Below are 24,803 nucleotides of genomic sequence, written 5' to 3' on the forward strand. Positions count from 1 at the left end.
AGAATTCATGGTCCTTTCTGCACGTTTGAAATGGCTGAAACCCAAGAGGAAGACCTTCAATCTCTTGTGGAATGGAGCATAAATGGATGGTAACATTCAATGCTGACAAGACTAAGCTTGTTTCCTTTAATAATTACAAGAAGTCTTCTCAACCACTGATAGCCATGGCTAATGATACATTATCTGAAAGTACTTTGTTCAAACTCATTGGCTTAACGTTCACAGGGAACATTAATTGGAACAGACACATTGAGGGCATTGCTAAGGCTGCTGCAAAGAAGATGGGCTCTCTCTATCATGCTTAGAGGATTACATAGGCCTAAGAGTATCCTCTACAAGGCCACCATCTGCTCATGTATGGAGTATTGTTGCCACATTTATGCTGATGCATCTGCTACTAGTTTTTCTCTCCTAAACAGGGTTCAAAAAAAAAGTGGCCAACTTAGTAGGTCCTGCGCTGTCGACCAGACTCCAACTCCTGTTTCATCAACGAAATGTATCCCTGTGCTTATTTTACAAGCATTTTAATTGAAGGTGAATTGACAAGCTCCAATCCCTTGTACCCTCTTCGCATAAATATCCTCCCCAAAAAGCAAAATCCCACACCTACACAGTAGAGATCCCAAGATACTGGAAAGTTTGCTACTCTAATAGTTTCTTTCCTTGAACTGATAGACTTTGGAATTCCCTCTCGGATTTCTACTTCCACGACTGTACTGACATGCAGAAGTTCAAATATAATGCAAACAGACATCTTGCTGCTCAACTTTCTACATAGTACCCCTACAAATTATATCACAAATAGTAGCCCCCTACATCAACGAGGCATTGTGCCTTGTTTAGGGGAAATAGCAATAAAAAAAAAAAAGAAAAAAAAGAGATAGCATAAAAACAGCAACTAAAAATGACTTGCACTTACTAATAAAAAGGTAAAAGATTTAAAATGTTTTTTGGAATGTTTAATTAGTGAAATATCAACCTTGATGAACAAGAAAATCAAAATTAAGAAAAAGACACAAAGTGCTCATGCCTGATCATACAAAGTGATCATGCCTGATCATACTTTAAAAAAAACAAAACAAACAAAAAAAAAACTGTCACACGGAACAAAATCAGGTGAATATGAAGGTTGCTACAGTATAGTGATATTTGTCTCAGCCAGAAACATTTGGATGCACAAGTCTACTAGATCCATTGTGATGGTGGAAAAGCGGAGGTGGAAACAAAAACATGAAACTAAAATTCAATTCGATAAAATATGAATAAAACATAATTGCATTGTATGGCATTTTAACAGCTTATTATTCAAACTACAAATAAAACAATTCTTTCTAAGATTATTTCATATTCATTTGACACTGCCAGGTGCCACGTTCTAAGCCTGTGAAAACTTTCATCCAGTATTCATTTCAACACCAAACAAATTGAAATCATCCATTAAAAAAATAAAAACAAGTGAAGCATGCATGGTCCCCCGTGAGTGCACAATGAACAAGGCATAAAAAATGACTAAGTTCAGCATTTGACCCCTCCTCCCCCATTTAGCCCCAAAAGTCCCCAGGAAATGTAAAATCCTGGTGAAATTGAACAAATGGCGCAGTTTTAGGCCTTAACATATGTCAATTTGAGTTCTGCATCATACAAAAAAGAAATAACTAAGTACATCATTTGTCCCCTCCCATTTAGCCCCAAAAGTCCCCAAGACTGTAACATATTTAAATTTGAGTTCAGCACCATGCAAAACTGCTAAATAGACATACACAGAAAATTTTGGACAAATATAGTAAAATAGTCCCCAAAATGAAGTGTTTTTATTAGCCCTAAAAGAGCCCCTGGGGTATACCCAAAAGTTATCGTGAAGTATAGACAAACAAAATTATATAAAAATCAGTTAGTTACAACTTTTCTGAAAGCTTTCTAAAGATCCAAGGCATCAATTTTTTTAAATAAGCACAAGTGTCAATTTTAGCCATTTTAACTCAAAGGACACCCCTAGGGGACAACAAGAGTTTTCCCGGAAAATCCGTTCTGTTACATTTTTTACTCATATCATGTTTAATGTTTGTACAAAATTTTAAAAATTTCCAAGGCGTAGTTATTGAGAAAGCATATCTCAGAACATTAAATTTTAAAAAAATTATACAACTCATCCAATCTCGTTACTTTCTAGACAGATTGTATCTCAGCTAATTCAATTTTATCAAAAGTTGAGATGGACTGCTAAAATTTATGTAAAAAAAAATTGTACGCATACCTCTTCAGAAAATCTTTAACAACAACAACAAAAAAAAAAAAGCTGAGCATGTGGGATCCCTTCCAAGAGGGAAAAATTTACTTTCACCCATAACTAATGTTTGTACAAAATTTAAAATATATTCAAGGAGTAGTCATTGAGAAAAGTGTGGACAAATAAACAGACAAACGATTTGTGGGCAATTTCACCTTTATAATGACCTCTGGGCGGAGCAATGGCAAAAATTTATGTTCACCATGACTAATATTTGTGCAAAATATTTTTAAAAATTCAAGGCGTAGTTACTGAGAAAAGTGTGAACGAACAGGAGTGAATTACTAGGTCCAATTCCTCCTTTGTTGAAAGACAAAAAACAAAAAGAATAGCAGCATTTATCAAATATTTTTTCTCACTCTAACGAAAATTCCATGAGCAAAGTTTCTTTTCTAGAACTGTCCATCTGTGGAATACAATACTGCAAGGCTGCTTCCCAGCTGACTTCAAGTTAGTTGTCTCCAAGTCTAATGTAAACACGTTCTGGTTAAGCCGTCCTCTTAAATAATCAAATCCTACCTAATTTCCACAATTACTGTTCACTAACTCTTATCCTCAAGTGGTTTCCAAACATTTATAAGCAGCGACCCCCTAGTAAAAAAAAAAGAAAAAGAAAGGACTCTAATGCTGTTTGTGAAATAAGCCCTCTTAAACATTTGAGGACCAACATTACATTTTAGAGTTTGCATAGATATGTTTGCAACTGTTTAATGTTCATATTCAGTTAATCATACTGGCATGTGTTGGACAGCTTTTAGAAATTGATTTTCAAACTAAACTATCTCTGACCAGGTCTTTATTTATATCCCTTTCACGCCCATCCTTATTACTCTCATATTTTCCTTTACCTTCCCTGCCAGTTGAACCTGCTACTTCAATTGTTTTACATTTACTAATCCAAGAACTCTCATCCATTCTTTCAATGTGACCATACTATCGAAGTTTCCTGTTCTGCACACATCTCCCTATCCTGTTCAAATTTTATTTCCCCCTGAGGTCATCAGATCTAAGCTTGATAAATGATAGTGATTTGTATGCATTGCAGAGTCAATGGAGTCTTTCAACGAGGTCTAAGTCTACATGATAACACTGCATGTGGGACCATGGTTTGACTGTAACATTTAATGCTACTAAGACTAAGCTTCTTTTCTTTGACAATTACAAGAAACCTTCTCAATGATCGATTGCTATGAATAAGAACACCTTACTGGAGAGCTCATTCTTCAAACTCCTCGACCTAACATTAACAGACAACATGAATTGAAGCAAATACATTGGAAATATTGCCAAGGTTGCTACAAAGGTGAGATCCCTCTCCCATGCTGCTACTCACACCAGAGAGTATCCTGTATCTCTACAAAGCCACTATTTGCATAAGGTATTGTTGCCATGCTTGGACTAGTGCATCTACCACTAATCCATCCCTCTTAGACTGTGTCAAAAAAAAAAAAAAAAAAAAAAAAAGTCTCCAATTTAATAGGTGCCATACTAACAACCAAGCTCCAACCTCTGTCACATCCCTTTTTTTTTTTTACAGAACATTTTCTATCAAAGTGCACTGACAAACCGGGAACACTTGTACCCCTTTGATGTCAATACTTCTGACTAACCAGGCAAGCAGCAAAATTTCACTCCTTCACTATAGATGCCGGAAGGTTTTCTATTCTAAGAATTTCTTTCCTTGAACAGCTAGACTTTTGAATTCCCCCTCTGTTTCCTGCTTCTTACTGTTCTGACATGCAGAAATTTAAGTGTAATGTGAACAAACATCTTATTGCTCAACTCCTTACATAGTTCCTCTGTATGCATGGTGTCACGTGATAGCTTCTTACATTCAAGTGGTAAAATGCTTTTTTGAGGTGAATGAGTCAAAAGAAAAAAAAATTTAATTATGATATAGTATGTAATCATGAAGTAGATATTGTCTAAAATTGTGTTGTTTCACAAGCTTTTCTTTTGTGAGTCAACAATTATCGAGACCAAAATCCTCTTAAGGATAGAGGTTACTGGAATAATGATTTTATGTACAATGCTATTAGAGTATTGGAAATGACAAGTTGAGTGAGCAGAATTTTATTAAGAGAAAAGATCGACAAATATTATTTTGATATTCGACTGAAGGCGACCATGTCAGCAGGAAAGCATTATCTCATATTGTGTTCTTAGAAAAAAAGGTTAATGCTGGTTTTAATTTCGGCAACCTAGTAATGCTAACTTACCTTTGTTCTTTAGTCATCATATCCCTTGAGCAAGGTTTCAGACAAAGAATTCAGAATTGCTGGGTTTTAGTTGGAATCCATCCGTCTAGAATTTAGTGGTTAGTTTGTAACATTTTTAGCTCCTTACATCAAGTGGTTTCATGTCTTGTTTGGAGCAATTTCCATAAAAATAATAAACTGTGCGTGGAAGTGCTATTTGATTTTAGATACACAGAAGAAAAAAAGCAAAGTTCTTTGCATTGGTGACAAGTAGCCAATTATATGAAACACACAAAAACTCAAATGATTCAAAGAGTTTTTCGGAATATACACATCCTTGTTCATCCATATAATCGATGTTCATTAAATTGATCAAAAAATTGATCTAAAAGCAATGAGGCATTTCAATCACAAGATGTGAAAAGCGTATTTGAAAGCACAAAATTTGGCTGGGATGTTCAATTTTTTATCAATGACTCCGCATTTATAAAGGTTAAACGCGGAAGACGATAAAGGTTGTTATGCCATCCATCAATTAAAAGCAAAACATTCATGAAGTTATTTTTTTACTTGGGAGTCACCAGTTATCAAGGCCGGAAGGCCACCCGAGGAACAGGTTTATAGTATTTAGATTATTCAAACTATTGTTCTCAGAGGTTCCGAGAATAACATCCGAGATGAGACAAATAGTCATTTGTACAACGTCTCGGACAACCGTTCTCATCGTGACAGTCATTTGTACAACGTCTCGGACTACCGTTCTCATCGTGACAGTCATTTGTACAACGTCTTGGACTACCGTTCTCATCATGACAGTCATTTGTACAACATCTCGGACTACCGTTCTCATCGTGACAGTCATTTGTACAACGTCTCGGACTAGCGTTCTCATCGTGACAGTCATTTGTATAACGTCTCGGACTACCGTTCTCATCGTGACAGTCATTTGTACAACGTCTCGGACTACCGTTCTCATCGTTTATGTAATATCTAACCTTATTTAGATATATCTTGTTTAACCTGTTTTTGTCATCCATAACTGCATAGTAATCCTAAGTAATTCACAATTATTTTGGGTCTCCTGCACTGAGGATGAAACCGTCAATTATTTTGGGTCTCCTGCACTGAGGATTGAACCGTCAATTATTTTGGGTCTCCTGCACTGAGGATTGAACCGTCAATTATTTTGGGTCTCCTGCACTGAGGATTGAACCGTCAATCTCCAAGAATTTAACTTTTACAACTGAGTTTCATCAAGTGTTTGATCCACTGAGCATGCTATATATATGGATTAGATGAAGGATTGTATTTAGAATTCTATACAGATTCCTGAAGGTTAGATTGACTGAGACAAACACCGTTATGATTGCTGACCATGGTTGGAGATATGGTGAAATTGATTATTAAATGGGTTAACTCAACAAGAATTTATTAAAATTCTTGTTGAGTTGACAATTCTGCTGTAGTCAACTTGGAAGCATTTTTTCACAGACGGACAGTTTTGGGAAAGAAACTCTGCTCAAGAAAATTCCCTTTAGTTTTAGGTATACAGAAAGAATAGAAAAAAATCATTTTCAGTGGATGTAACTAGATATTTTTTTTTGGGGGGGGGTTAGAGATTAGAACTCAGCCGAGCACTTACCATGAAAATAGTAATAGAGTAAAGAAAGACGAGCAACGTCTCTTCTGTGAGAAAAAAGTTGGAGGGAAGATAATATTCTCAGTTTAATCCTTAAGTCGAATTTGCACTTTGTCAAGGCAGGAGCGGTGCTCTGAGTGACACCGTTCTGGATGAGGGAACTGTACTGCATCTTTGCATAGAGTGTTAAAATAATGTGTGAACATTAGTAGCAATTAACAACACTTCATATGATAAGTTTGGCATTGTTAGAAATTAATTCAAACTAAAATTTTCAAATAAAAATTACCGTAGCACTTACTTTTAAAACAACATTCTTAAGAAAAAGAACAAAACAAAGCAAAATATTGTACATTAATCCTAGTAATCATATATGTATATCTGAAGAAAAGCACAATAAAATTACACTTAGTGTTTTATTCTTTCGAAGAATAATTGTCCTCAAATTTATTTTCTTCTTTTTCGACACGTTGGTAATATGTAGAAACCTCACTGAAGCACTATGTTTGATATTTGAAAGTATTTTTCTGACTAAAAATAAACGTCTGCTAATTATTCATAAAAAATTAGACATGCACAAAGACAGCTTTTTTCTTTTCTTTTTAATATTTGATTTTATTTTACTGTGCAATATTATATAAAAAAATATACTTATTTCTAACAAGATGACGTATTTTTTTTTTCAAAATAATTCAATTAAATTCCGATATTTTGATTCTATTAGGTTGAGAAAAAAGTTCTTGCAGAATCTTTAATTTTGATTTCAAATAAATATTTGTTATAATACCTTTACTTTATATATCATTTAGAGAGCGTTTTCCGCTCCAATCGTTTAAATTACGATTGTTTTAAAACAATTTTGTCTTTTCAGAACGTTGATGGGAAAAAAGGAAATTTACACAATTTTCTTATTTTAATTCAAGCTAGACTGAAAAGCTGCTGAAACAGCTCACAATATCAATGAAGCTTTTGGCCAAGGAACCATTACTGAATGCACAGCACAATGGTGGTTTAAGAAACGCCATTATCAAGTGTCATCTTTTCTTTTATGCAACAAGAATGACCCATTTCTCGACTGGGTTGTGACTTGCAATGAAGAGTGGTTTCTTTACGACAACTGCCAACACTCAGCTCAGTGGTTAGATCCCAATGAAGCGCCACAACACTTTCTAAAGCCAGAGTTGCACCAAAAGTGGTCATACTGACTATTTGGTGGTCTGCGATCGGTCTCATCCGTTAGTTTTTTGAATGCAGACGAAACCATTACGGCGGACAAGTACTGTCAACTAATGGATGAAATGCATCAAAAACTCTGACAACATCACTCAGCAGAAAAGGCTAAAATCTCCTCCACGACAATGCCTGACCGCACGTTGCTAAATCGACCCTGCAGAAGTTGAAAAAATTTGACTACGAAAGTCTGCTTCATCCACCATACTCTCCAAATCTATACCACTTTTTCAAGCCTCTCGACACCTTCCTGTGTGAGAAAGGCTTCAAAAACCTAAGCGATATCAAAAACGCTTTACACAACTTCATTGCCCCCAGTTGCAAGATTTTTATGTTACTGGCATAAATACACTTGCTTTGCATTGGCAAAAGTGTGTTCATTTTGATGGTGCTTATTTCGGTTAATACATTTTTATTGGAGCCGAGATATGTTCATTTGAATGTAAAACTTAAAAACCACAAGAACTTTCTTGTCAACCTGATAGACAACTGTATGAACTGATATAGACAGAGAGAGGCAGTTTTTTCTTGATATGTTGTTTAAAGTAAGGTTAGGATTGAGAAGCTATGCTCACTAGTGTAGGTGTTTAAATGAAACAATGTGATTCGGAATCTGAATCACATCTGATCAAATGTGATGGCGTCGATTAGCTCTAATCATGCCCAGAAGTGCCTAGTTGGATGTGACTGAAATCAATCAATTCATCAAAAAGTCTAAAATATTTTTTGAATTCTCAAAACAAGAATAAAATAATAAAATTGCAAATATAAACAAAATAAACGATGAAGCATTTTTCAATTTGTTTTATGTATATATATATTTTTTCAAGGCAGCTTTTACAAAAGTCTAACCAACTTTGTCGGTTAGTTCCATTTTTTAAACATTTTTTTTTTGTTGTTTGAGTTTTAACAGTTTTATTTATTACATTTATCCTTTTTTTTTTTTCAATTTTTTTCAGTTTTCGCTTTCCCCCCTCCCTTCCCTTTTATCTCTTTCATTTTTTATTATCTTTTTTGCTTTTTTTTTTAGTTTTTCTTTTTTATAGCATTACAAAAATACAAACAGCTTTTTCTTCCTACTTGAAGAAAAGGCTGTGAGAGTCTTAAAAGAAATTATTGTCATCTCATGTTCAACACGAGAAAGCAATTTGGTGGCTGGTTCAGGTGATCTTTTGGACAAAACAGCTGTACAAGAGAAAAGTTGGTGGTTGCTTTTGTAAATCGTCTCATCTACTAAAATGGTAACTTTCAAACTGTTTCTCCCTTAATATTTTTTGTGTAATTTTGATTTGATGTTTTTTTTTTTTTAAGAAAAAAAAAAAAAAATGTTTCCCAATTCTCAAAGTCATGCCAAATCGAAGACACTTTCAAAAATTTTCCTGGTAAAAGCAGTTTTAAACCACTGTCTCTAGAAAAAGTGATTTAAGCACAAACTATCAAACTAAATTTAATATTTCTTTGGTTAAAACACAGCCGAAGGAGATAGGGTGGGGCAAGATTAATCCAAAACATATTCCATCCCCTCAACTGATTTTGTTTTTATCTATAATCAAAAATAACATTGATAAGTGTCATGGAGGAAAAGGCTTACTGGCTTCATCCACACAAAACTTCCTAATTTTGCTTTTTTTTTTTTTTTTTTTTTTTTTTTTTTTGTTAAAGAAAAAATTGTTTTTTCAGATTCGTCGTAATTATTTTATTTATTTTCTTGTGTAGGAATATCAGAGCATGTGTTTCAATATTTTAGTCCATTTTAAAAATTGTTTTTAAACTATTTGACAATATCAAGTGCTTTTCTAATGGAATAAAAACAGTTTAAGAAAAAGGTTTTTGTAATTCTGGGAGGGAGGAGAATAAATATTACAACTGCACGATAACAAGTGTGACCTTCTTTAGTGTCTTGTTACCTTATTTCAGGTTTATTATTTTAGATCAATGTTATTCAAACTTTACAGTGAACACGTTTTAAATGTATATATTATTTTTATAAATAATTTTATTCATAGACATTTTTCAGGTTCGCTTACAATCATTAGTGTGGCTTATATAACTATACTGCCGTTTGAACAAAATAAACCCTGGCCTCAAGTAACTCCAGTCCAATATAATTAACAATTCAACCACTGTGACAGTCATATTTAAATGCGAGAGAAATAAACCCAATTTTTTTTTTTTTTACGATTAAAGTAAATATCAGACGGTGTTCGATCTGCCAAAGCAGAGAAAATTATCACTTTATTAAACATTTTAAAATCACTGGGATATACTCTTAATTCACATTTCCAGTGTTTATATTACTGCATCTTACACGTTTTTTTTAACTGTACATTTTAAATGTAAAGTCTCTGATGATTTGTTTGGTTATGCAATTCAGTGAAACACGTGCAAGACACAGTAATTTAAACAATATGAATGTTAATTAAATGTATAATCTTGTGATTTTTAAATGTTTAATAAAGTTAGATATGCTCTGAAAGTGTAAATCCATTTACATTGAGCTTAATAAACCTTTGCAATTTTAAGATAGCTCTATTGAATCTATACGTTATAAACGTAGTTTTGTTTTAAGGGAACGTAAATTTTATATTTATAAGGAAATTCACTTGAATATTTCATCGGATAGATCCCAAAAATATCCTCATAATTCAATTTATTTAGTTTTTTAACATTATCTACATTAGTGCAATTTTAAACATGATTCAGAAATTTTTATATTCAAAATCTATTCGTGTGTTAGATTTAGTTTTTGAAGTCAAATTACGAGACTGTACTTGAATCTTGGTTCTCTTAACCCATTATCCAAGATGGAAATAGTGAAGCTAGTTAGGCATATATTGTATTGTTACAAAATGTACAAGAGCTGGGATATTAAGACATACCTTTCTGGGCGTCGTGTTATTTGATTTTAAAAATATATAACTATAATTTGATTAAAAATATAAAACATGAGTGGCCGAAAATTGCTTGAAATTGCCATAGTCATTGAATAAGGTTTCAGTTATTTGATACATTTTCTCATACTTTCTGCATTTAGTGTTAAAAACAAAGCAACAGCAATAAAGCTGACTGTCTTAAGGTTAACAAGACACAAACTGAATTTTGCGTATTTCTGAAGCGTTGCTATTCATATCACATTAAATAAGAACCTTGGAATAAATAAGAACTGGAGTCATTGGCTTTTGTTAGCCTGTTTTCTGACATAGCAACATTTGTTGGACTGTTTTATGGGATAGCAACATTGTTGGTCTGTTTTATAGCATTGTTGGCCCGTCTTATGGGATAACATTTTTCTTCTGCTCGTTTTATAACATAGCAACATTTTTGTTTGTCTATTTTATAGTATTGTTGGCCCGTTTTATGTGATAGCCATACATTTTGGCTCGTTTTATGGGATAATAACATTGTTAACCCATTGTATGGCATAGCAATGTATAGATATGGTTAATGATTTATTAAAGTTATTTTATCCACTGTTAGGGGGAGGGAGTTTTATTTTACCTAACGTCATTTTATGTACAATAAAGAACATAATAGATTTGACTGGATTTGAATTCGGTTCGTCAATTTTATACTTCATGTTAGCAATGAAGAGTCTACTAACACGAATCCTTGTAAAAAGAATTCTTTTCATAACCTCTTTATTGTTTTTTTTAAATCTAATACAGTGGTCAATTCAATTTGAAGTTGTAAGGCTGGCAAAACAAAAGAACTCGTATGTATATATGGAGGTGGGGTACATTCCTTTCTCTTACCAAACAAATGGCAAGAGAGTGTAATAGTAAAAAGGGATGGTTTACATAATTTATGGAAGATATATTTTGGGTTATTTTTCTTTTTTAATTTTGGAATTTATGAACACATATTTCCAACATTTTATTTTCATGAGGTGGGTTGGTCGAATCACTGTTTATACCCCCCCCTTCCCCTCGTCGTATAATCGTAAAGAAATTCAGCAGATGAGAAATTATTTCTTTATTTTATATTTGAAAAAATTATTTTGGGGGTAAATTTTAAACCAATTTTACTTCAATATTTTTTCCAACAAAGAAAAACATTTTCAAACTTTAATTCTTAAATTTAACATAAAATAGATTGGCAAAAATTAGTTCTTTAAAACGTTAAAATCAATGATAAAAAATAAAAGTGGTAAAAAAGATTGTCAGTAAAAATAAAAATATAATAGTCATGGATTTTTCGGACTGCAATTTTTTTAAAATCAATTTTCTTAGCTAATAAACTTCCTCGGCTTTGTTTTTTTAAATTTATGAAAAGGGAGGAATTGGTGTTAAAATGTTTAAAAAAATAAAATAAAAATATTAATGAAAATTAGTCTGAAAAATATAGGAGGAATTCTTTGATACAAGAAGAACGCTGAGAAACTAAATTTTCTTTAATTTTAGGATCACACATGAAACAATTCATAATTTCTATATTTAAAAAATGTTTAAACCGTCGATTTAAGTAATTTAAGCTGGAATCAAACTTTACAATCAAAATTCATTAACCTTTATCCTCGAGTGAGCTTCGGGCCTTGATAAGTGGTGATTCCCAAATAAAAAAAGTAAAATGTTTCATTTGTACTCCCTAAACTGAAGGAAAAACATTTTTGAACGCGCCCTTGTTGTATCAAAGAATAAAAATAATTAATAGTCCGAAAATATAAAACTAAGATTCTTCAATGTTGAATTACAATTAATGTTTGATGCAATTTCATGAAGAAAATTTATTCAATTGAACGTTGTAAACGAAATTTTTTTTAAATATCTAAGGGAGATAATCCCACTTTAGAAATATCTAAATTGGATTATTTCCCTTGGACTTTATCAAACTAACTTTTCAACGCATATTTTTAAAATTTTACTAATTTAAAATATTTCTTTGTATTTTTTTAAAATGTGTAAAATGTAAAAATGATTTTTTTAATGAAATAATTTTCGAATTTACTAAGAATTAAAATGAATTATTTATGTTTTAAAAATAAAATTAAATGTCATGTGATCTAACGGTGATTAATACTAGTTTTTTCAATACTGCTGAGGCAAGAGAAATCAATGTTTTGAAAAAAAAAAAAAAAAAAAATTGTAACAACTTATGCCATGAAAATAAATAAAATAACCGACTCGAGTCTACGCCAGAATGAACATTTTTGTTTTTGTTGACGATCTTTTTTTATGATTTAAAAAAATGGAAGAAACAAACATTTATATTTAGGTTAACCATTGTTTGTAAAAAAAAAAGGTAAAGTCGTGTTGGTTCAGTTTTTTTGTTTTTTCTTAAATAAACGGAAGAATTTTATCACGTCATTAAACCGACACATTGCACGCCTCTTTAGGAAAAAAAAAGAAAAAGATCCCTCCACTTTTCTTTGTCCATTGAAGACAATTAAGCTTAAGTTTTGTGGGATGAGGTTTGTCAAAGAAAACAAATTGTCTTTTCTTTTATACAATTAATAAATTCTACATGCTGTTTCGACTTCATACATACTCTTCATCAGACTTTGCCGTAACATTTGTTACGACCTCCTCTTGCGTCTTTGGACTATATTCACTGTCTGGCAATAAAGCAATGTCTTTAAATACACCGACTAGTTTTTCAAAATTTGGCCCCCAAGTAAGCAAATAGTCCAGGTCGAACGAGCCGACTGTGCCGCGGTTCTTCGACTTATCCTCATCGGAGGACACTAGTGTGCTGTAGGACTCACCTGCAGAGTCCAACCCATCATACTCAAATGTTCGGTTATCAACAGGGCTTTCCTCGTCATCATTTTCATTTTCTACTTCTGTTAACTTTGAATAGATCATGGCTCCTGGCTCAAAATCACTACGTGCTCGCTCGTTGTCATACTCATATTCAGAGCACGTGAACGAGTCGTTGGCGCTTTCGTTTGAGCTTGTGTCTTGAGCATCGAGAATGCTGCATGTATTCGGCTTGTTGAGTCGACCCCGCAAATGCGGGTTATCTTCACTGGACGTCACAACATCCAACATGCTCTCCGGATTTGTGGAGACAGGACGCGCATTCAATCGGTTTACTTCATCGACTGTCAGCCCTTTGAGATTGGCTGCAGCACTTCCTCTTGGTGCCGGCTGTGGCTTAGGAGCCTTTGTTTTAGACTTGCCTGGCTTGCCCGTGCAGTTCTCGGCTGATGCAGAGTGCTGACCCCAGTGAGTGTTTGAGTTTTGTACCATGAGGCCGGGACTCTGTCGTGTTGCGAGAGTCATTGGTGCAGGTGGTGCGCCTGGGGGAGCTGGACTGTTGCGAGCCAAGTTACTTAGATGCATCGGACTGCTACGTGCAGGCACCGATAATGGCCCATTATAATTCAGCATGTTGGATGCAGGGCTGTTTGATGACCACGGAGAAGAACAATGATCCTGGTTCATCATGTATGGACTGTTTCGCTGGCGGTGGGGTGGAATATTAGATCCAGGTTTGTATTTATTAACTTTTCCATCCCTGAAGCCCTTGTAGTGGGTTACAATGTCAATGTCTGAAGGTGCTATACTGCTTGCATTCTCCAGATCGTAGTGTTCTGGTACGTTTTCATTCATATGGTTACCTTGAGAGTGGTCTCCATTTTCAATGATCACAGTACCATCTTCCATCTCCAAAGGTATGACAGGGTGACTCTCAGATTCGATAATATCAGGTTTAGGCATACAACTGTTTTCATGTGCTTTTTGAGCAAGTTCGCCTAAAATGTGGTTCCGAATTATTATCTCATCAGGGAGGGCATGGCAGTCCTCATATTCAGCCTCACTATAGTTGGGTCCGACTACTCCATGGCTTCCATTTTTCATCGTACCATTATTCCGAGTCTGTTTGCAGAGGGATCCCAGCACACTTTTCTTCTTTCCCCATTTGTTTTTCCGATGCCTCCAGATGAGGATCCAGACGATGACCAGCACAACAATGAGGATGATAAGCAAAGGGACGACAATCATGATGATGAGTTTGGAGCTCGATGTTAGGGCGCTGCTTGGCACGCAGCGGTAACCATTAGTCAGCTCTTCACAAATCATATCACCTGAACAAGGGTTGGTTGCACAGACGCTGGGACATGAAGAACTGGCGTTTCCAACGACCTTCACATCGAATCGCTCAGTAAAACCACCAAACGGTAATTTATTGCCATCAAGTTTAAAGTTTTCCAGGCAACCATCAAACCCTGAAAGAAAAAAAAAAATGTTATTGCGTGAAACAAATAGTGATGATTGGTTTTGCTATCAAGCCATCTACAGTCATTAAGAATCTTAAAACCTACAATTGTTGGAGTAAATCTGGTGTATAAATGGCAAATGTGCCTGTATATCCAGATAAAACTTGACAAATATGCAACAAACATCAACAAAGTTTTTTTTTTTTTTAAATTGGTATAGTACCAGATGCATAATATCTAAAATGAAATAAAACTATTATTTGGAGGTCAAATAGCCATTTATATCATTTAATGTTATCAAAATGTACACATATTTTTATTGTTATCATATAGTCTGTTTTTCAGCCACTAACTTAATAGAAGTAACTGATATTTTTCCATAGTGTTATTTCCCTTATGCTAACTAAAGTTGTGCGTGTATGTCCTGAGAGAGAGAGAGAGGGGGGGAATGGGATGAGCTACAAAGAAAGAAGGGGAATGAGGAGGTGGGAAAGAGAGGAATCAAAGTTATGCTACACTTTTACAGCAGGCAATACCTGGTAGCGCCGTTATTGTTATAAAAAGGTAAAATAATAAATAATATTAATTTAGCTTGGCCCTCTCTTAATTAGTTAACAATAATCATGCAATACATAAAAGTTGTGCGATTCATACAAACTAAACATGAGTAGAAGTAACTATTTTTAATTATTTTTTAGGAGTTAAAAAAGCAAACGATAACTGATTTTTATTCAAGTTCGTAAAATATTTTGTAATTAAATTAAGCAAAAAAATGTTGATGAAAAACGCATAAATTGAAGAAAGTTTTGTTTAAAAATAAAAATTGCCTCGGTCTAGAAAGACAAAAAAATCAGCATCTTAAATTCTCAGTGCTAACGTTGTTTTTTAATGTATAGAAAATATTGTTCCCCAAATGTTTTCACTCTACAATAATTATAAAAAAAAAAGTTATTCCCCGTATCACGTTTTCTTAAAATAAACTTTCTTATATTATACATCTTGTACGTCACCAAACCAAAAATCGTAATTTTTTTTTTATTTAAGAATGAAAATGCCTACCAAAAAATATAAATATTAAAATGTAAAATAATTATCCCTCGTTTGTTTATTACAAAGTTTTGTTTGACTAGTTTTATTAAAACTTTATAAAAAAAAAAAAAAAATACTGCACCTTTAATTAAAATATAAATCTTGCTAGCAAAAAATCATCAAAACAACTGTTTGTTTTTTACAGATGCCACTAGAGTGTGCGAAGGTTAAGGTCAACTGGCGTCGACCGAAAGCTTATCCTTTTGTTGTACCCATATGTGAAGGTTCCTAAAACCCTAATTGATTTCAAAACTTTTTTCATTTTGGATACTCGCGATTTTCAAATTTATTTCGACATTAATATTTTTCTTAATATACCAACATTTGTCAAGAAAGCAGTTTATTGAACAGCATCAACTTTAATGCCATACTTTTTTTTTTTTTTTTTTTTTTTTTTTAATAGACTTCCCGAATGGTTGAAAAGAAAACTCACCTGGAATGTTTTCTCCATCTATAGACAGAGAGAATTTTGTATTGGCCAAGAATAAAATTTCAACATTTGGATCTGATAAAAATAAAGGATCTGTAATGGACTCTTGTCTTTTGGCATTGTTTCCTTCAATTGTAACACTGTCACCTAAAGAGAGAAAGAAAATTAAGTTTAAGACATTTTTTTATATAGGCATAACCACTTATCAAGACCCAGAGACCACTCGAGGATAAGGGTTAAGAGTGTACAGTAATCAATTGGACAATATAGTAATCGTTAGTAATGGAAATTCGGTAAATTTGTTAAGTGGAACAGCTCATCAAGAACTTGTTTACGTTGGACTTGAAGACAACCATATTGTAGTCAGCTGGAAAGCAGGAAAACGGAAGAGAGTTCCACAGGCGTGCAGTTCTAAGAAAGAAGCTTTGTTCATGGAATCTACGTTTAGGTTTAGGCACAGATAAAGAGTGAGGGGAATTATTGATAGTGTTTTCAGCTAGACAAGTGTTTCTTGTGAAAGTTTGGCGAGGGGGGACCATAGATTGAAGCTCAGTCGAGCACTTGCCATGAAAATAACGATAAAGCAGAGACAAACTCGCAACATCTCTTCTGTGAGATAGAGGTTGCAGGGAAAAGAAAACGACATCTACGAGGCTACGAAGTCTATTTTGAACTCTATCAAGGCAGGACAAGTCCTTTCTAGCAGCTCCTGCCCAGATGTGGCAACAGTACTCCATCCTTGGACGTACCTGGCTCTTATATAGATAGAGAATTGTATCAGCAGTAAGATATCTACTGAATCGCTAGAAGGATCCCACCATTTTTTCAGCGCCCTTGATATACATGTTCCATTTAAGATTAGGAGTAAAGGTCAAGCCCAGAAGCTGGTCAAAACATGACGCCTCTCCAAGAGGAGAGCTATTTATTTAATTGATGCCATATGGGGATCAGAACGTTGATGATGTAAAGATAGAACCTTGGTTTTAGACGCATTAAAAATAACCAGCCACTCCTTTCTCCATTCTACCACATGCTCAAGATCAGAGGAGAGAGAATCGGAGAGAACTTGGTCGTTTACAGTCTTATATGTGCTGCCATAGATAGTAGTATCATCAGCATAAATGCCTACAGATGATGTAAGGATGTGATTTGGAAGATCATTAATGTAGATCAGGAAAAGAGTTGGGCCCAGGATGAACCCTTGAGGGACTCCAGCATTAATACTGTGAGCTTCTGATTTTTGCCCATCAACTACTACTCTTATGAACCTATCAGAAAGAAATGATTTAATAATTAAGACATTTCCAGCTATACCATAGCTAGAGATCTTGTGAAGTAAACCTTTATGCCATACTCTATCAAAGGCCTTTTATATGTCAAAAGCAATTGCCCTAGAAAGGTTGCGTCCGTTGAGAGATTCGCTAATCCTATGAGATATAACTGTAAGCACATCTGCTGTAGATCTAGCAAAACGGAAACCATATTGTGTGTAACTAAGAAGATTATTTTTGCTGAGATGTTCGATTACTTGATACATAGAAAAGATATTTAATATTTCGAAATGAGACAAATTCTATATTGTATTTATTATGTTAAAAAAATGTGACTAACAGATAGACTACACATCTATTTATTATAACTCCTAGCCTTTTTCACCCCAAACAAAGCATGTTGACACTTAGACGTAAGGGAATACTATTTAAGATCATGTCAAGCAGGAGATTGTAGGGAGTTGAGCAGCAAGGTATCTGTTTACATTACTAAAAGTAGTTACAATCTCTAATATTTTGAAATAAGACAAATTAAAAAAAAAAATGCCTTTTCACTCTAACAAGGCAAAGCGCCACTTGGATGTAAGAGGATACTATTTGAAACATAATTTGTAGGGATATATGGGGAGTTGAGCAACAAGATGCGTGTTTACATTATACTTGAATTTTTGCATGTAAGTACAGTCAGAGAAGCAAGGACTCTGGAGGGAATTCCCAAAGTCTAGCAGTTTGAGAAAAAAAAATATCAAAGTAGAAGTTGTCTGGATCTAGGGATTTCTATAGTGTAGGGAGGGATTTTGCTGTTTGTCGGGTTAGTCGAGAGTATTTATGTAAAGAGCAAATAAGAGTTAAATGTTAGTCGGGAGTATTTATGTAAAGAGCAAATAAGAGTTAAATGTTAGTCGGGAGTATTTATGTAAAGAGCAAATAAGAGTTAAATGTTAGTCGGGAGTATTTATGTAAAGAGCAAATAAGAGTTAAATGTTAGTCGGGAGTATTTATGTAAAGAGAGTACAAGGGCTTAGAGTTCGTTGGAGCATCTTCCATTAAAATATTTGTAAAATAAACACAGGGATGCAATATTTCGTTGATGAGACAGAGGTTAAAGCTTGGCTGCTCGTGTAGACCTGTTACGTTAGTGACTCTTTTGAACCTTGTCTAGGAATGAGAAACTTGTAGCAGCCCAAGTAGAGAGAGCTGGCCGTCTTCACAGCAGCCTTGGCAATTCCATGTAAAAAAAATCTCACGGCAACGTTTAAAAAAAATGTGACTGACATGAACAAAATCTCTATTTAGATAATAGAGAACAATGAGAAAGATTGCAGTTCAATTTATTTAATGACAGGTTGAAGAAAGATTGCAGTTCAATTTATTTAATGACAGGTTGAAGAAAGATTGCAGTTCAATTTATTTAATGACAGGTTGAAGAAAGATTGCAGTTCAATTTATTTAATGACAGGTTGAAGAAAGATTGCAGTTCAATTTATTTAATGACAGGTTGAAGAAAGATTGCAGTTCAATTTATTTAATGACAGGTTGAAGAAAGATTGCAGTTCAATTTATTTAATGACAGGTTGAAGAAAGATTGCAGTTCAATTTATTTAATGACAGGTTGAAGAAAGATTGCAGTTCAATTTATTTAATGACAGGTTGAAGAAAGATTGCAGTTCAATTTATTTAATGACAGGTTGAAGAAAGATTGCAGTTCAATTTATTTAATGACAGGTTGAAGAAAGATTGCAGTTCAATTTATTTAATGACAGGTTGAAGAAAGATTGCAGTTCAATTTATTTAATGACAGGTTGAAGAAAGATTGCAGTTCAATTTATTTAATGACAGGTTGAAGAAAGATTGCAGTTCAATTTATTTAATGACAGGTTGAAGAAAGATTGCAGTTCAATTTATTTAATGACAGGTTGAAGAAAGATTGCAGTTCAATTTATTTAATGACAGGTTGAAGAAAGTATTTTCTGGCAAACAAAAGTTTTACTCATGGATTATTTTAATATGGTTAATTAAAGAATAGTTATTTACCATTATTATGATAGGTATTTATTATTAATTACTATTATTCTGATGGATATTTATTAATTACTATTATTATTAATCTATAGAAATTGTATTACCTTCAAATAAGACTTCCAATGTGTACCAAAATCCATTAGAGACATTGAGCGGCAACGTTATAGTAGTTTCTTGCCGATCTGATTTCTTCCCTGCGACAAATACTGGTTGTTGTCCTTTAATCTGAATAAAAAGGGGGAAAAATAAAAAAGATGACCAACTGTCATACAGAAAATATAGGAATATTCAGAGACAAGGATTTGGTTTAATTTATACAAAACATAAAAAATACATTCATTAATACCCGACATGATTCTGCATTTGATCTTTTTTGTCTTCTGCACTAAAAGAGAAATCCTTCTTGACTAAGGCAATTTTTTTTTCAGTCCAAAGTGCTATTTTCTGGGGAGACGGTTTTCCCCACATTATAAACCGACCTTGTGTCTAACTCTTCCCTCATGGGGAGGCAAGTAAATATTAAGGCATTCTATTTCTTTTCAGAGACTTTACATGAAACTGTCCCTTACCATTGATTTAATTTCTCTAAATCCGTTGTATGGTTAATAAAATTTAAATGATTTTTGTATGGATCAACTTTTTCATTCTTTCATTAACATTACAGTTACAAAAAAAAAAAAGCAAAGGAAAGAAAGAAAGAAAGAAATAAAAATCCGGGTCAGTATTTTTCTTTTTTAACAAAAGTTAAAATACCGTTGCTCTCCCGTCTCGACACCACTTAAAAGCTTCTCACCAGTGTCGATCTCCCCCGGGTTAGACTTTTTTTCTCTGACCACATGCGGGCCGTAGGCAGCCATTTCTCGTTTTGACTTTACACGTCCATTTTCTTTGACGTGCCTTTTGCTTCTCTGACCACATGGTGCATTTGTTTTCTTTTTTCCTTTATCTTCTCGCGCACACCTCCTAAGTTGCATATGCACTTTTTTTCGGCTACTGCTGCTGCTAATCTCTTCGCAAGCCAGCCATCCTTCGCTGCTGCTGCTATTTTCCCACGTGCTCATATGCACTATATTAAACTGATACCACTTTTCATTCTACACCTTAGCAACGTTTCATAGTCCAGTCTACTCTAATATTTAATTCATAGCTGGTAGGATAGAGACATATTTATAGACTCCTTCAGGCTGTTAGCAAAAATGTTACAAAAGCCCTGTCAGAAAACATCAACTCCAGTCAGAGTTTATTATTTTGAAAACAGAAATATATTTTTTATTCCTTTTAGTTGACAAGGTATAATCTGTTATTTTTTTTAAGCAAAACATGTAAGCTTAAACGTGGGAAGGCATGGCACCCTCCACCCTCTTGGCGGAGTTGGCCTAAATAAATCGCATTCCACTTCCGTTTTTACTGTCAATCATAATTGTGGCTTCCGTTAGATCAGAAGAATCAGCGGCCCTTCATCTGCTAGCAGCCAATAAAAGAAACAAAACACCAAAAACGTTTGCATTACAACATCAAAAAGGAGAAGAAAAAGATTAAGGGAAAAAGGAAAGGAAAGGAAAAACGGAGAAGGAAGAGAAAATTAGCGAAAAAAAAAGAAAAAAAAGCAGATGAAGAATAAAAGAGCAGAATGAAAATAAGGAGACAAGAGAAGACAAAGAAAGAGAGTAAAAAGAAAAAGAGAAAAGGAAAAATAGCAAGGAAAAAGAAAGAAAGGGAGAAGCAAAGAGAATTAGAATGAAAGAGATGGAAGGAGGATAAAAAATCGGGAAAGAAGCAAGGAAGGAGAAAGAAAGGAGATGAAGAATGAAGGAAGAGAAAGGAAAAACGAAGACAAACAAAATGAAAGAGGAAGAAAGAACGAAACAATAAACAAGAATGAAAGAAAAAAAGGAGAACGAACGAAAGAAAGAACGAAAAAAAGAAATGAAGCATAATGAAGGAGACGAAATGAAAAAAAGAAAAAAGAAAAAAAGTGAAGAATAAGAAATCCCTGTTTTTTTTTTGTTGTTTTTTTTACGAATTAAAAACTTACCACTAGCATACTGAATTTATTTTCGCTGGATGCATACCACAAAAGACCAGAATCTTTTTGGGTTCGGAATCGGATGCTTACAGAATTTTGACTATTTTGAAAACTTCTCTTCTGACGACTTCCAGACTTTTCTCCGAGGACATTATTCCGATGATAAGTTTCACGTCTGGTAAATTCTAAACGAGCTCCCCCAACAAAGGAGAACGGTTTCCATTCTAAAAAAAAAAAAAAAAAAAAAAAAAATTAAAAAACTCATTGAACAAGAGTAAAACGAAAAAGATAAAGACCGGAAAAACGAAATCACAGAGAAAAAGAAAAGAAAAAGGTGAGAAATATGAAAGAGAGAAGAGAGGGGGGGTATAAAGAAAAAAAAAAGAAAGATGGAGAGAGAAAGAAAAAAAAAGAGAAATGAAGAAAGAGGGATAGAGATTGTGAAACGAAGGAGAGGGAGATAGGGGAAAAGAAGAAAAAAGCGATAATCACGAAAAGAAATATAAAATTGTGAACAAAGAACGAAAAGAAAAATATAAAAAATACGAAAAATCTATACTCCTATAATTTGTGCGTGCGTGTGTGTGTGTGTGTGTTGATATTCATATTAAAAAAAAAAAAAAAAAAAAAAAAAAATACAACTTCATTATATATATGGAATTGCGTTCATCTACAAAAGATTTAATTATTCATTTTAATTACCTATTAGTTTTTTTTCGGTTTTCTCATGGGATGATCATCTTTAGTTAACTATTACGTGTAATTGTATTCAGGCAGATATTCTACATGATTTATACTTGCATAAAATGTTATAGTAAACACAAACCTCTCTCTCTCTCTCTCTCTCTATATATATATTTTTTAATTGCCTACTAAACTCCTATCAGTTTTTTTGTCTACAGACATGAAACTAAATATATAGGGTATTTGAACCCATGTGCAACTTAATAATTGGGTTTTAGCCGGGGAAAATTAGTGCAAAAGTTTGAAAATTTAAAAAAATGGAATTTGCCGAATGAAGATCGAACGACGGCGTTACAAATATGCATGCGCAACGTAATAGCTATTGGTTCATGTTATAATTTTTAACCTTGCAGCAAACACGTCTTCATAGCTCAGGCATTAATGTCAAAGGAAAAACTAAATTTTAAGCTAAACGTTTTGGTTTCGATTCTCTGTGGTGGCACTGGCGCGGCGCACGCGCACGGACGGATCATATTTTTTTTTTTTACTTTTTAAATCATCACTATATATTGGGTCCAATATAATATAATAATAAATAAGAACTCTGCATTAATCAAAGTATCATATTTAAGCGTATTTTACGACCAGGCAATGCCGTGCAGCCTGCTAGTAATTACTAAAAGCAAATCAAAATCTAAAAAGTAAACATGTTTATTACGATATAATAAAACATTTTCTTTAAATACAAAAGATTTTCAGGGGAGATAATTTATTTTAAGGGAGGTAACCTACTTGTTTAGATAAAATGGTTATCGCTCTTATGTCGGCCAATTAATTTGATACATATGAATATGCCTAGCTCTCCATTAAAGAATAGAGCATCCGCGGCTACTGGAAATGTTTTCTATAAGCATTTAGATTTCACTCACTGTAACTGTGCTGTAATGGATAAGACGCTTATGAAAATATGAATTGAATAAATCGCAATATTTAATTATGAAAAATTCAAACAAGGGAAATCCTTAATTCATAGATTTTCATCAAAGGATTAACATTCGTAAAAAAAAAAGAAAGATATCATTGATTAGCATGAATTTGAAACTATATATATATATATATATATATATATATATATATATATATACAGTGATGATCATATTTATTGGCACGGTAAAATAAAAGTTAAATTTTGTCTAATAAATTCTAAAAAAGGGATTAAATTAAAGAAAATAACAAAGTATATTATGTATTTTTAACTGGCCTTTCCGATGCAGCAATCGGATTTTAGAAAAAATAAATAACAAAGGAACAACAAACATAATTGCAAAAAACCCTTGTTCAAAATTATTGGCACGGCTTTGTTTTTCTTTTAGTATCAGTATAATATCAATCAATTTCCGGTTTACGTGCTTTCTGAACTTTTTTATAGCCATATTATGCTTGTTTAACGCTAATTCAGTGAATAATTGTTTTCAGATAATTTTTAGATAGCGATTTATTTAAACTATTATAAGTGACTAAATTATAATTTTCAATCGCCATGGTTAAAACTAAGGAACACAGCGAAGACGTCAGGAAGCTTGTTGTAGCATGCCATACCAATGGGGAGGGCTATGATAAGATTTCAAAGAAGCTAAACCTTCCCAAATCCACTGTTAGAGCCATAATAAACAAGTTCAAATCGCAAGGCCACGTTATGAGTTTAGAGGGTAGAGGGAGAAAAAGGATTCTTTCCCCAAGAGATGAACGGAAAATTGTTCGACAAGTAAAACAAAACCCAAGGATCTCTGTTGGGGAGATTGTTGATGAACAGAGCACCTCTGGAGTGAATGTATCTCGACATACAGTTGGTAGAGTTTTGAAGAGAGCTGGTTTAAAAGCATGTCGTCCGAGAAAGACTCCCTTATTGAAGCCTATGCACCTGAAAGCAAGGCTAGCCTTTGCAAAACGTCCTATTGATAAAGATGTTGAATTCTGGAAACGTGTTCTATGGACTGACGAAACGAAAACAGAGTTATTTGGCCATAATAAAGTGTCTTATATTTACAGAAAATCTGGCGAAGCTTTCCTGCCTAAGAACACCATACCCACAGTGAAGCACGGTGGAGGCAGTTTGATGTTTTGGGGATCCTTTGCTGCCTCTGGACCAGGGCGACTTGTTAAGGTCACAGGTAGCATGAAAAAGGAAGATTATGTTAAAATATTGGATGAAAACCTGAAAGACTCTGCTAAAGAGCTCTCACTTGGTCGTCGTTGGTGGTTCATGCAAGATAATGACCCAAAGCATTCGGCTAAACTGACTAAGAAATGGCTTGAGGACAATCATATTAATGTTTTGGAGTGGCCATCACAAAGCCCAGACCTTAATCCAATTGAAAATTTATGGAGAACATTAAAATTGAGGGTAATGCAAAGGAAGCCTAAGAATCTTATTCAATTGGAGGATTATTGTCAGGAAGAGTGGGCTAAAATTACTACTGAAGAGTACAACAACTTGATTGTAAACTATGAAAAGCGACTGAGGAAGGTAATCAAGGCCAAAGGCTATACAATTGATTATTAAATAAATCGTGCCAATAATTTTGAACAAGGGTTTTTTGCAATTATGTTTGTTGTTCCTTTGTTATTTATTTTTTCTAAACTCCGATTGCTGCATCGGAAAGGCCAGTTAAAAATACATAATATACTTTCTTATTTTCTTTAATTTAATCCCTTTTTTAGAATTTATTAGACAAAATTTAACTTTTATTTTACCGTGCCAATAAATA

The 24,803-nt window shown here is 33.7% G+C and overlaps 1 protein-coding gene and 1 long non-coding RNA gene across 3 annotated transcripts in view; one reads left to right on the forward strand and one right to left on the reverse strand.

Annotated features, from left to right (window-relative positions):
* Positions 1 to 16,135, forward strand: part of LOC145260400 (uncharacterized) — a 44,228-nt gene extending 28,093 nt beyond the window's left edge. For both annotated transcript variants that reach the window (XR_013864290.1, XR_013864284.1), the window contains exon 4: positions 16,006 to 16,135. This is a non-coding gene — a long non-coding RNA (uncharacterized LOC145260400). The remainder of the gene's footprint in view (positions 1 to 16,005) is intronic.
* The window catches only part of LOC145260380 (cadherin-related tumor suppressor-like), a 736,127-nt gene continuing 723,557 nt past the window's right edge, over positions 12,234 to 24,803 (reverse strand). Inside the window, exons 18-21 of the mRNA XM_080118334.1 lie at positions 21,361 to 21,575; positions 19,430 to 19,550; positions 16,036 to 16,179; positions 12,234 to 14,522 (exon numbers count right to left, since the gene is read on the reverse strand). Coding sequence (XP_079974460.1) covers positions 12,829 to 14,522; positions 16,036 to 16,179; positions 19,430 to 19,550; positions 21,361 to 21,575 — 2,174 coding nt within the window. The 3' untranslated portion in view covers positions 12,234 to 12,828. The remainder of the gene's footprint in view (positions 14,523 to 16,035; positions 16,180 to 19,429; positions 19,551 to 21,360; positions 21,576 to 24,803) is intronic.

The sequence above is a fragment of the Euprymna scolopes genome, chromosome 3 (genome assembly GCF_053919585.1).
Source record: "Euprymna scolopes isolate OS-2025 chromosome 3, ASM5391958v1, whole genome shotgun sequence".
Lineage (NCBI taxonomy): Eukaryota > Metazoa > Mollusca > Cephalopoda > Sepiida > Sepiolidae > Euprymna > Euprymna scolopes.